Source organism: Stigmatopora argus, chromosome 11 (assembly GCF_051989625.1).
Source record: "Stigmatopora argus isolate UIUO_Sarg chromosome 11, RoL_Sarg_1.0, whole genome shotgun sequence".
NCBI classification, from domain to species: domain Eukaryota; kingdom Metazoa; phylum Chordata; class Actinopteri; order Syngnathiformes; family Syngnathidae; genus Stigmatopora; species Stigmatopora argus.
The window spans coordinates 10,446,417-10,459,545 of NC_135397.1; the positions used below are offsets into that span (position 1 = coordinate 10,446,417).

General features: G+C 39.0%; 1 protein-coding gene across 4 annotated transcripts; it reads left to right on the forward strand.

Annotated features, from left to right (window-relative positions):
- The first annotated feature begins 1,589 nt into the window (after window positions 1-1,589).
- On the forward strand, window positions 1,590-12,256 carry ppp1r21 (protein phosphatase 1, regulatory subunit 21). 4 transcript variants are annotated; one of them, XM_077613493.1, is made up of 23 exons: window positions 1,590-1,834; window positions 2,206-2,288; window positions 3,053-3,121; window positions 3,430-3,576; window positions 3,915-4,016; window positions 4,095-4,259; window positions 4,350-4,408; window positions 4,499-4,593; window positions 5,375-5,427; window positions 5,560-5,709; window positions 5,794-5,895; window positions 5,984-6,072; window positions 6,152-6,288; window positions 6,400-6,492; window positions 6,911-7,038; window positions 7,439-7,588; window positions 7,790-7,882; window positions 8,004-8,240; window positions 8,494-8,529; window positions 8,606-8,743; window positions 9,216-9,314; window positions 9,389-9,517; window positions 11,023-12,256. In XM_077613493.1, the coding sequence occupies exons 2-23, from the start codon at window positions 2,229-2,231 to the stop codon at window positions 11,050-11,052; spliced, it is 2,361 nt and encodes a 786-aa protein (XP_077469619.1). In that variant the 5' UTR covers window positions 1,590-1,834; window positions 2,206-2,228; the 3' UTR covers window positions 11,053-12,256. The 4 variants fall into 4 exon arrangements, with proteins under 4 accessions (XP_077469619.1, XP_077469618.1, XP_077469620.1 ...); XM_077613492.1 differs by having other exon boundaries at window positions 1,590-2,288; XM_077613494.1 differs by having other exon boundaries at window positions 1,590-2,288; window positions 8,627-8,743.
- The last annotated feature ends 873 nt before the right edge of the window (window positions 12,257-13,129 follow it).

A 13,129-nucleotide genomic window follows, 5' to 3' on the forward strand; every position in this document is an offset into this window, starting at 1 on the left:
AAGGCGGGGACTTGCCAGTGATGCCGGGGATCCTCTTCCTGTATGCCCTAAACACTCTTTGCTCTAAGTTCATTTGTCATTGAGGACGGGGAGATGAGCACATGACCCTGAACAAGGGCTTGTGTGACCAGCCTCAGGGCCATTGGCGCTGCACTATTGTTCAATAGAGTTCTGTGTGTGGACTGGAAGTGGGGAGGGAGGTGGGGCTTCTCCCTACTGACTGACTCAATTCAGCTGGAAATCAGAGCAGCATCACCACCCCCCCTCCCACACGGCCTTAGCAACCACGCCACGCCGACAGTTGCCAGGCAACCAGACAATGCTGGAGCCACTGGCTGCAGTGTATGTGAGTTTTCCACATTGAAAAGTGGGAAAGGATGCTCCTTATGTGGGTGAAGGATATTTACTTGTTTTTGTATATACTTGTGCTGCATCCAATGAAATATAAATTGTAGAAATGTTAACATGTAGTGACTACATGAGGAGATTACTGTCGAATGGATTAGGTGAAATTAATCATGGAGAATCGGAGCAGCGATGGCAGCATTAGAAACATGCTTTTTCACTTGGAGTGAAAATGAGGTCACGCAATTAAAAGAGCATCTTTCAATAGCCAACAACACCTTCCATTTTAGAATTCTTTATTATCAAAGTTCATCACTGACGTGAAAGCAATTCGAAGAGGAATTAGGTATAATAATGAAGTGGAGTGATGTTACTTTCCTTTTTAATTCAAACTCAATTTTGCAGTAGTTAATTTGTGTTCCTTAGGGCATCAAGGACTTTGTATTTACATAATAGGATACACTCATTCTGCATGGTGGCAAACAACAGGCAGGATCCAAATTCTCATTTGGCAAACTAAATAAGAAACACCTCCCTTAGAGGTTTGTTTTGTCTCAATGCAGTATGATTAAAGTTTAATCTCCACATACTCCCAAATCTAACAACTATAATGTTATCATGATAATAACTACAATAATAAAGGTAAAATACATGTTCACGGTATGCTCTTTAAGTGGATAAACACCTTTTTTGAGTTTTATTTAAAGTGCAGATTGAATTTAAATTTGGAGATACTGCAATCTAAAACTAAATACTATACTGAATCTGCACCTAGTTAATGTTATTCAGGAAATATTAATTTTAGAGTTGTTTGTAAAAAATCTGTTAAAAGAAAAATAATAATAAAAACGGCTTCAAATGAATCATTGACATGTAAGTCACCGGGAAAGTTTAAATCACCTTTCCTGAAAATTGACACAAAGAAATTCATGGTGGTGTGATTATCATAGTTAGTCTGAAAATTATAATTTATTCTTCATTAATATCTTTTTTTCATCAAAGACAATAATGCCTAGTAAATGCTCTTCCATTAGATGCCAGGTTGAAATACACCAGTGTGTCCAGATGTTGCCATCCATAAAACAGAGTTTTGTGTTCAACTAAACAGGCCCTGATTTCACACATTAATTTATCAGTACTAAATAGAGATTATTATTATTTTAGTTATACCTTTTGCTGATTTGATCCTGTATATAAACAGCACAATAAAACCAACGTGTAGCCTCATACATCCAGCCGCTAGAGGGCGCACTATGATCAACCCCTCACCAGTTTTGTGTTTTCTTGAACTCTGACCAATGAGCTTTTTACTGGCCGGATTGCCGAAGAATAATAACTAACTCAAAGTACTGTAGATAATGGCTAAATTGTCAATGCTTTTTTCACTGGTATAACTAAAGCTGCTCTTCCTATTTGATCTTATTCGTGGGAAATATTTTGCCTGACATCTCCGCAAGGCTTTATTTATCTGCTCTTTAGTCTCACCGGGGTATGTTATGCTAATTTGCTAACTAAAACTAGTTAGCCTGCTACGTGCTGACATCCCCTGTAATGCTAATATTCAGCCCATCGTTGTGAAGTTCGAATAGCATCCGCATTGGGACCATTGCGTAAATTTGATGACCTCCGACTTTTGCGTTGTCCGGAAACAATGGGGCGACCTTTTTCCTTTTTTTCTTCTTCTTTTCAGCCAATTTTTGATTGTTGCGCTAAAACCAGATCTCAAGGATCGAATAATTGATGTCTTGCTAATCTGAGCTAGCCATCATTTTTCACTCGGGACCGAACGTCCAGCTGATCGAAGAATTATTTTGAAAGTTCTTTGAACCGAGACGAGGACAATTTCGTTCGCGATTTCAGGGGGATAAAAGTTGCCAGTAAATATGGCTAATGTCACGGATCTGCAGACAAAATACACCAGGTTGGCACAGGAGTACTCCAAGGTAAATCCTCTTCCTTTTCCCACTTATCATCTGATAACTTGTCATTTTTAAAGCCTATTTAGTAAAACCAGTTTTAAAAAGGAAATGCAAGCACGTGTAGGTTTTTAGGATAAACTCATTATTGGTCTTCAAGAATGTTATTCGATTTTTGGGTATTCTAGCCTTTATTTTTATTGGTGCACAACTAAAATATGTTTAGTATTTTTGGCTACTTATGCAATTGCTCTTTCAAATTACTTGTCATTGTCTCATTGTTGTTCCGTTCTCCAAAACTAAATGGATTTTGTGTCTGTGATATCTATGATTCATAGATATCTTCTCTGTAATGAATTAAACATCAGCAAATCATATTACAAAATAATAGCTACAACTCACTCCTAATTAGGGTTTTCACCTGTCACATTTAGACAATTTCAAAAAATAAAATGTCATGTCATTCACTTTAAAATTTTAAATCATCAAATGCTGGAAGCATTTTTTTTCCTTTTACAGGCTTTCCATGCTTTTCCCCCCTGTCAGCTGACAGCATGCACATTGGCCGGTGTGTGTTGTTTCCTGTTTGATCTCTCAGTAAACCGTGATTTGAGTCAGGAAGTGCTGACTATGTACTTGTCCACCACACACCATTACAATAGTATACTTCAGGGTTTTAACAATTTTGACTATTGCTCGAATGATGTCCACTAAAAAGCTAATGCACTTCATTTGGCCCTAACAATTACTGTTTTAATGCATGTATTTCACTGTCATTGATGTTTTCACAGATGCGTGCCCAGAACCAGGTGCTGAAGAAAGGGGTTGTTGATGAACAAGCCACCTCAGCTTCCCTCAAAGTAAATTCAATTCAAATTTACATGAACAACATTTAAAAGACAAAACACATAGCCTTCCTACCTGTTTACCAGAATCCTGTAACAATTTCAACGTCCTACTAAATTCCCTTTAACTCTGATTCTACAAAGTGACCCAGCCTTTTTTTTCAAGGCAGTGTGGACAAAGACAAACAAATTTGATTTTTATAACTTTCCCACTGTCATTTGGCATGTTCTCTGTGTAAAAGAAGCTAGGGAAGTTCCAAGGTTCCATCCAAATGTTTGCTGCATTATTATTCCGATTTAACTGGTTGGTACTCCATCTTCAGGATCAGGTGAAGCAGAGGGAACAGAAAGTGAGGAAGCAGGAGCAGGAGATGGACAGCCTCACTTTTCGGAACCAGCAGCTGGCCAAGAGAGTGGAGTTGCTTCAAGACGAGCTGATGGCTTCTGAATCTAAGGGCAAAAAGGCAAAGGTGTGAACATTTGGAAGAAAATGAAAACTAACTAACTTATTCTCTTACATTTTTTATAGTTCTGTTGCTTATACTTCAATATTATAAGTACTGAATGCTGAAGAAAGCCACAAGCCAAAATATAATGAAGCACTTAAAAAATAGTGATTAACAGTCATGTTTAGAATTGATATTAGCTCAGTTTGACTATAAGGATATAAAGCAACCATTATGCTACTGTGAATGGGCTAGTACAATAAAATTGTAGAATACAATTTAAAACATGCTTATCTCAGAAAACACTAAACTACACACATTTGGATGTTCCTGATTAAACACCAATGTTTTTCACCATTCAGAATAAAGGAGATTCTCCTTCACACCACGGTGTGCGAATGCAAAATGTTTTTGATGAGGATCTGCAGAAGAAGATAGAAGAAAATGAAAGGCTTCACATTCAAGTAGTGTACAATTATCTTTTTTTTTTTGATAACTTAAGTCAATGATGTTTATCATTTTTTTTCCTGGTTGCTTTTTAGTTTTATGAGGCTGATGAGCTGCATAAGAGGCAAGAAGCTGAGATGAGGGCACGTCTAGAAGAGTTGGAGAGCAACTCGCAGCATCACCAGGCTATTGTGGACGGACTCACCATTAAGTACACAGAAATCATCGAGAGGCTGCAGAGTGACAAGGCGCGATTGGAAGTGAGGCTGAGACAGAACAAAAAAAATGAGAGTGATTCCACATTAATTTACAAGCTGACTTGATTGCATTTTTTTTCTTATTTTGATGAGGTTAAAACACAGACTATGGAGAGGGAGGGAAAAGATTGCCGATTGAAAACTGAGGAATGGTATGATTTCTTGTTTTTAATTTGTCTTGATCAAGGATTTACAGCTGGGTCCTGGTCGGTTAATGAGTTTTGCGCTTTTTTTGTTTGCAGTCAGCAGCAATTAAGACGATGCCAGTCAGAACTCGACAGACAATTGAAACAAAGCAGCAGCGTCATCCAGGAAAAAGTGCCGTTCAATGACACCAGTGAGTGCTACTTAAAAGTTCAACTCAATGACAATGTGGATTTTTTTTGGCATTAATGCAAAAGTAATTTGCATTTATGCAAATTGTGTTTATACCTTTATAGAGCCAATGACTCTTTCTAGTAATTAAAAAAGAAATAAGCTTAACAATATTAAGACCACAAATGTGAACATGACCGTCGCACCCAATAGGTTAAATGGTTGCCCCTTAAGAGGTTATGTGTCAAAGTGGCGGCACGGGGGCCAAATCTAGCCCGCCGCATCATTTTGTGTGGCCCGGGAAAGTAAATCATGAGTGCCGACTTTCTGTTTTAGGATCAAATTAAAATGAAGAGTATAGATGTATATTACATTTCCTGATTTCCCCCTTTTAAATCAATAATTGAAATTATTTTAATCCATTTTTTCTGTGTTTTTAGTTCAAAAATCATTTTGTAAAATCTAAAAATATGTATAAAAAAGCTAAAATAAACATTGTTTTTAATCTATAAAAAACTGAATATTCACGGCTTTTAATCCAGTTCTTTTAATCCATTTATAAAAAATATATCTGAATATTATATCTAAAATGAAATCGAGTTGACGTTACCGTGGCCCGCGAACCAACCCGAGTCTGAGACCCCTGGGTTAAAGCATGAATTATAGAAAATGTTATTCTGACAATAGATTCTTTTTACACCCCTCTGATAGTTTGTTGCACCCCATTTAAACCCATCAAAATTCAGCACTGATAATGAGGAATGTTTTGCTCATTGAAGTTTCTTGTCCTTCCAATCTTCCAGAATGTAGTGATTACAACACCCTTAATGTGCCAGCGCACAATCGAAGACATCAGGTGGGTGTTGAATGGAGATTCTCATCTGTGGTTTACCATTTATTCCTTTTAGCTTGCTTTCCAAATGTCATTTGGAACATTTGGACATGATTTCATTTTAATGTACTAAATCATATTTTTATAAATATCCAGTTAAAAGCCCGGGATGTGGCTGGTCAAGCCTTGAGCTTCATTCAGGACCTGGTGGCGGGTCTTCTGAACTTTCATTCATACACTGAGCAGAGAGTCCACATCTATCCCTTGGACTCTTCTATTGAGCCCATTACTCCTTTGAATCAGAAGGTAAATTAAACCACAAGAAAAAAATACACTTCATTTCATCATATTATTGTGGACAGTTCTTATAGTTACAAACGTTTCTTCCAGTTTTCCCAGTATTTGCACGAGAACGCTGTTTACGTGCGCCCTCTAGAGGACAGTTTTTTGCAGCTGCACCAAAGTATCACTGAGGACACATTCACAGTGCTGGTGAGAAGTTCTTTGACAAACACATTGTGATAGGCCTTGCATATGGATATTTACCCTAAATCAATATTGTCTTGTTGTTGAATTGCAGGAGACGGTAGACAAACTGAAATATTTCAGTGACAATTTCTCTTCGTACACCCATTTCCTACAAAAACTTCTCCCTTATCAACTAAAAAGGTCAGCAGTGTTCCTACACCTGTATGATAAGGGTACAGAGCGGAAAAGGCTGCTTTTGTTAATGGTGTTCTCCTCCCAGCCTAGAGGAGGAGTGTCAGACACCACTTTGCACTACGGCCCTCGCAGCAAAGAATCAGGAACTGCAGAACGATGTGAAGAGAGTCACTTCAGTGTTTGACAAACTACAGACCTACATTAACTTACTCACTTTACCCAGTGCGTTAAATCTGTTTTATGACTTTGGCTAGGAAGTGGTTGTAATTTGTCATAGAAGATGCACTCTTTTTCCCCCTTTTAATTTTTTACATATTCTACCTTTTGTGTTAGGTGTCCGTCAAGACGGTATGCCACAAAGTAGCTACTCTGCAGTCTTCACTCAATTGTCGGCCTGCTTGCACAGTCTTAATGATGCTGTTAAAGGTAAGCAGGCATTTTGCTTCTGCTCCAACTAGTTGTTTTAAAGAATTACCTTAACCATCTACGGTTTGAGTTACTCCTGTTGTTGTCATCTTGAAATATATATTGACATCCAAATATAAGTAATGAAAAAACTTGCTCATTGAATAAAGTTTACCTGTCTTTATTATGGGTAGTCTTCATGTTCATGTCACATTAATGTGAAGGCAATCTCGGATACTTGCATTTGAGTGGCTAAAACAGTATTGGCATTTCAACATGTCTGCCATAACTTATGATGTCTGCTCTCAGGAAATATTGGCTTTTATTATTTATTTCTGGACAGTTTTGAGTCTAAAACACTACGTTTTACACATGCATTTGTCATAAAATGATTCCATCCTTTCTTGCTCTTCTTTTCCTTCTGTCTGTGTGCATGTAGAAATGTCAAAGCACTACAACCAGAAAGCCACCTTAGAGCAGGAGCTCCCAACAGCCTCCCAAAAACTCTTCACCACCACAGAGTGCCTGCTGGGCTCCCTGGGCTCACTGACCAACAGTACTGGCAAGGTACAGTCAATAGGGGGCGATCAGCAGCCTCTTTCACAATTCATCTCAACGCACACCACATTAAGCCTCGCCTCACACACTGGAAATTTTGCAACAGTTCTATCATGATGCTAAATTTCTTGCACAGGGCTCCGGTAGCCAGCAGTTGACTATAAAACGCTACTGTCAAAATCACATTTCTTTTTACAGCTGCGTCCCAGCTATACAGTAGTTATTGATAAATGATAATGGCAGCCTCACTGCTGTGGCTTGTACACACACTGTGAAGCAAGAAAATTGTGATTTAGCCTCTTAAGGGGCAATCCAACCCTTATAGGCATTTTACATATTACCCATTTTAGTTTAAGAGACAAATGATTTAATTTTATGAGACTTATTGTCTGTCACTGGTTTCTTGCAGATTTCTACATTCTTCAGCAACAATTTGGATTTCTTCACGTCATCGGTGTACAGTCCCAGAGGAAGCACAGCGGCACTTAACCCTTTACAAGCCGAGACTATGCTCGCAAATAAAAAGAAAGCAGCTGCTTACATCGACATGCTTCAAAAGGTAAGCAATCCCTGAGCTGCGAGATCGCTTTCTGCTGACACAGAGGCAATTCATTGGACAGAACAATCTCATTATTTTAGAGCTTTGACATATTTCTAGTGTCATTTTCCATCGTGATGTGGAGAAAACATTTCGAAAGTTGGACTGTAAACATGAATTCTGTTATAATTTTGTGGTCATGAAACCTTTGTTCATATTTAGCCAAGGCCCGAGTCCATTCCGTATCGAGAGGCACTTTCCAATCGCCGGGTACTCACAAGTTCTACTGAGAGTAGAGAAGGTCTCACTCAACAGGTATGACTTTAAAAGGATGAATTTTTAGTGCATTGCAAATGGTGAGGTTTTTATTTCATAAATTGCTGTATTTGCCCCCCTTTAACGACGGTCACCCTGACCTTCTGCTTCGCTCTTCCAGGTGCAGCAAAGTCAGGAGAAGATTGCACGTCTTGAGCAAGAAAAAGAACACTGGCTCCTGGAAGCTCAGCTGGGGAAGGTGCGGCTAGAAAAGGAGAACCAGCGTATTTCAGACCTTGAGGCGCAGCTCACTATGGCCCTTGGGGCAGGCCAGAACTCCAGGACAACAAGTACACTGACTCAAAACCATGAGGAAGTTGAGACATCTGCGGTCAAGGAAACTATGTGCACCAGCCTGGTAAAGTCACTTCTTCCTTTTTTTTTTAATCTTGGGAGAGAAAATTATTCTCCATGACCAAGTGTCTCATTTCCTGTAACAATTATCATCACTTGTCCTTGTTCCTCCCATGCTTTTTTGTATGACAAAATTGAAACAGCACAAGAGTAAAATGCAGTTTTAAAGGTTTGCAATGACCCAACTGGTCAGATTATGTATGGTTTTAATTGTTGCAGTTTAGTCAATCACTTTGTTTTTCCTCTCTGCCCTCTAGGTTGGCATGTTGTGTACCGTGCCGACAGCTGAGCATGTGAGCGGCCGTGCATTTATATGAAAAAGTTCAAAGCAGCATAATTTCCATGGATTAATCGAGTGTAACGTTGCAGGATGTTGCGTGTGGTTTGCAGGTGGGAGATGAGGAATCCAGGGAGCAGTTGATAAAAACTCATTACATGACCAGAGTGAAAGAGCTCACAACTCAGCTTCAGGTGTCAGACAGCAAAGCGGTCCACTTCCACGCTGAGGTGAAGCCCCCATTTGAAAGTCTACGAATAACAACTTTAATGTTTTTGAGAGAATAAGCTAGCATTTTAAATAATGTTGGCAGTGGACTAAAATGCTATTTTACACGTGCATTTTGTGTTATACTTCCAAAATTGGTTAGAATTTTGTTGTACTGAAAAAAAAATATTGGTTAGAATTTTGTTGTACTTAAAAAAAAATATTGGTTAGAATTTTGTTGTACTTAAAAAAAATGGTTAGAATTTTGTTGTGCTTAAAAAATTGGTTCGAATTTTCATGATGTCTTGTCGCGTAATCGATTTATCAGCAACTTGCATTGCTGGAGTAGGAATTAGTGCCAATCCTCCTTTTTTGTCAGACATACTAAACTATCCCTCTTCAAAACCTGCTTTTCCCTTTTTTTTGCTTTTTTTTTTAAAAACATGCACCATAAATGTCAACGATTAAAAATGTCGTCAACACTTATTTTTCTAGTGTCGCGCTTTGGCCAAGAGATTAGCCATTGCTGAGAAATCACGAGACACTGTGGTCGAGGAGATGAAACGAGCCAGTGAGAACATCACACACTTGCAGGTAAGTGTATTCACCAACAAAAGAACGATAGCTCCAACTACCTCCCATTGAAATTATTGTCTTCTTTCACACAGGATGAACTGAACACGACCAAAAGGAGCTACGAAGACCAGCTGAGCATGATGAGTGATCATTTGTGTAGTATGAACGAGACGCTGAGCAAACAGAGAGAGGAAATCGATACTCTCAAACTGGGCAACAAGGTATTCAGCTGACCTTTCTGTCTATTTAATACCGTGGACCCTCAATCCATCATCCATACAAGCAAAATCCATTCCATGACCAAGCTCGTAATGTGAACGTGCTCGTATAATGATTTGATTATTTCCGTAATAACAGAGTTCCATTTAATTTGTGCGACACTTCCCCTGACCTCCCATTTTAGCCCTAATAATTCAAGGCATTATATGCAAGCACTTACCACGAGGGCTGAATGAAGTCTAGTTATGTGCCGAAAGCGTGACCCAGTCGAGCAAGAGGAAAGAGAGTGGGCAGCTGTATAGGAAACAAAGAATTTTAATGCGAGATTCTTGTATGCCCCCTAGTGGGAGGCTGAGACAAAGCAAAAGAGATTACGCATGCCACCTGAAGAAGGGATGCCGAGGCATTCAAAGATACCGAACTGAGTGAGACGGATGCTTTTCTGGATTTCGCTTGTGAAAAATTTTCCTCCTGTAATGCGACTCATTTTGTTTCGTGACGATGCTCGTGTCGTGAAAAGCTTGTCGGGTGAGGTGCTTGCATCACGAGGGTCCCTTGGAATATGTGTTCCCGTCATAGCAATAGTACACCCCATGAAAGTTTTATTTTCTCTAATGAGGCTTGAAAATGAAATCGAATAGCTTTGATGTTACTGTTGTCGTTTCTCAGATAATAACATCACACCCATTTAAAATATACGATTTTGAGTGGGGGGTGGGCTTGGGAACTGACTGAGTCTCAAGTTTCTCTCTGTTGGTTAAGTTTTTAGCCTGTGAACTGTGACATTTTAAAAGTTCTGGCTGTTACAAGGGAGACATGGAGGTCAGCAATCCAAGTGTGCTAACTATACAGGGTCGGATGGCTACCACAATTGCTGGCAGCATCTGAAAAAAACATTAGCTCTGAATTGAAGAGGTCTGTTGTGTAGTATGCGTACGTGTGTGTGTTCTGGCCTGCTTGAGAGTACATTGGTAACTGGCAAGACAGCACATGTAGGTAATGAGAAGTGCTTTTTTCTCCAGGACTGAAACTTGACTTGGCTTGTTTGTAGACTGTTGATATGAAGCGCTTGAATTCATTCAGTCATTTTCCTGTGCCACTAATGCTCAACCTCAGTGTGTTTGCGTGCGCGTGCGTGTGTTTGTGTGTGTGTGTGTGTTTGTGTGTGTGTGTGTATATATTCTTTTTTTTTTTAAAGCTCATTTGAATTTCCTTCTGCCCCTTTGCGAATAGACAAAGTATATAACAATAGAATAATTTTAAACAAGCACTACTTGTTTTCTGGTCTTTTTCCCCCACTAATATGATTATCATTAATAATACCATACGAGCTATGAAATTTAAATATAGTGCCTGACTACATACCTTGGGTATTTATCAAGTGTAGTACCCATGCCTTTTGTAAAAATGTAACATAAACAAGCTTTAAATTTATCTTGAGGGGTGTGTGCAGGTGTGGAATAATAAATAGCCGAAACTGAGTTTTGTTTTTAAATCTTTTCTGCAGGCAAATTCAAAAAAGAACAAAAGTCGCTAGCATGAGCCTTTCCAAAAAGATTTGCTTCACTTGGGATCATGCGAACCTTGAAGTCACTATGGAACCACCTCACACCCACTCTCCTGTGTCACCCGGATATCGAGATCATCATACCACCAAAGCCAGATCTCAAGAAGAGCCCCGGAATCCTCCACAATCTACGAACACTGTGGCATTATGAACTCTCACAAATGACTGAAGAGGCCTTTTTTTTTTCTTCCTCATAACACAGTATCACAAATTGTGCCGGAAGCTGTTTGACCTTTTGGCCGGAGCAAGATAGGAGGAGGAACAGCTTTCCTTCCAAATGACACACAGGAAATGGAATAAGTTTGCTAACTCGAAGACCAAACCCTGTTGCTCAATCGGCCTTTTCTCCTTTCCTTTGTGTGTGAGAAAACAAAACACTTACTGCTGCTTATTGAACACAAAACATTAGTGTGGCTGTTTTTTACATACACCTATTGCTTTACGGCTTTACGCCTTTAATGTTTAACCCTTCTAACTTGCATAATCTAAGGAGGGCTCCCTATGATCCATCAACAACTAAACACTTGAATCCATTCATTATTCTGGACAGTTATCTTAAGAGGACAAAAATGTCTGGTTAAAACCGCAGACTGATCAACTCTGTTTACATGGACGTCTACGCTAGACAATTTATATCGTAAAATGCGTACTGTATGAGCGGGTGGTCTTTGCAAAAGTAGTTATTTGGTTTCCCAATGTACCAAAGTAGGCGTGAATTTACCCTTGTTTTGGAATGTTCAAGCTTTGAAACCGATTTTGACTTGCAATTCTTTCAATCCCTTCCGTTTATCACGTATATTGAACTATGTTAAATACAAACATACAGTATATTAAACGTATGCATTCCTGAAATTACAAATATTTCTTAATAAATGTGAACTCTGTACCTACTTATTTTGGGTGTGTCTCATAATGTTTGTCAAATGGGATACATAAATTGCTTGGACTCTTGAACTGTTGCTTAGACAAGTTGGTTCGCGCAGTGGGAAATTCACACTGACTTGTTGTGACATGAGTTAAATCAAGGAATACTTGCACTGGTTTACTCACCAATCTTCATTTCGGTGACAAGGATTTGCCAATTGTCCACAATGGAAAAAAACTAGGGTACTCACGGTGTATCCTTCTGAAAGCCCACAATGTGTAAATCACAATAAATACCCATTTGTCATTAGTATGATTTCTCTGTGATTCTTCATGCATTGCCTGCATTTGTTTTTTAGCCAAAGTCCCACCCTGACCACCGGGAAAAAAAGGCAGCGGCACCATTTATATTGACGTGGAAAGATTATTATTCAATGATGTCACTTTTTGGGGGGAAAAATGTATTGTTAATCTGTTGTTTTCTCTGCCTTTACATGCTCGTTACTCATCTCACATTGTGAGTGTTACTTTAAAACTCACAACCTTCTTAATTATTCAAGCGAGCTTTTTGGGGGCGAACAATTGTGAGCTGGTCATTTATTTTACAACTGCCGCTATTTGTCACAATGTGGAAAATTGATGCTTCTTCATTGAGCTTGTTTCCAATGCCTACAACTCGTTTTCCATGCCGACAATGTTTTCTTTGAGAGAAGCATTATTTTCTTCACCACATTTTCAGTACGCCTTACTCCCATTACCATACAAGCGGTTCTTTGCGAGCGGGTACCTTGGGAAAATACTCCCTTGGCCACATTTCTGGCATACTTCACTCCCACCTCCATGCCATCGTGTGCAAAGGGAGAAGAACCACTGCTCTTGGAAGTTGAAACTGGGTGTATCATTGCTCTCCTGTCTACAGATCCATACAATCCTGCTAGCCGAGGAGGTGAAAAAGTTTCGCAAAAGTCAGCAATTAAGACTGAATTTTTTTCTCGGTCTTTGCACATTTTCAGTACTCCTCTTTGAACACATTTCAAAAGTGTTTATAAAACCATCAAAGTGCTCTGGAAGTGGAAATATGTTGTTCTGGAAGGGTGATGCTATCAAGATGTGATTGTTCTTTGTTGTCTCTTTTGTGCTTTTATGTTTTATGGTATAACTTGAAATAAATCTTCATAGATTT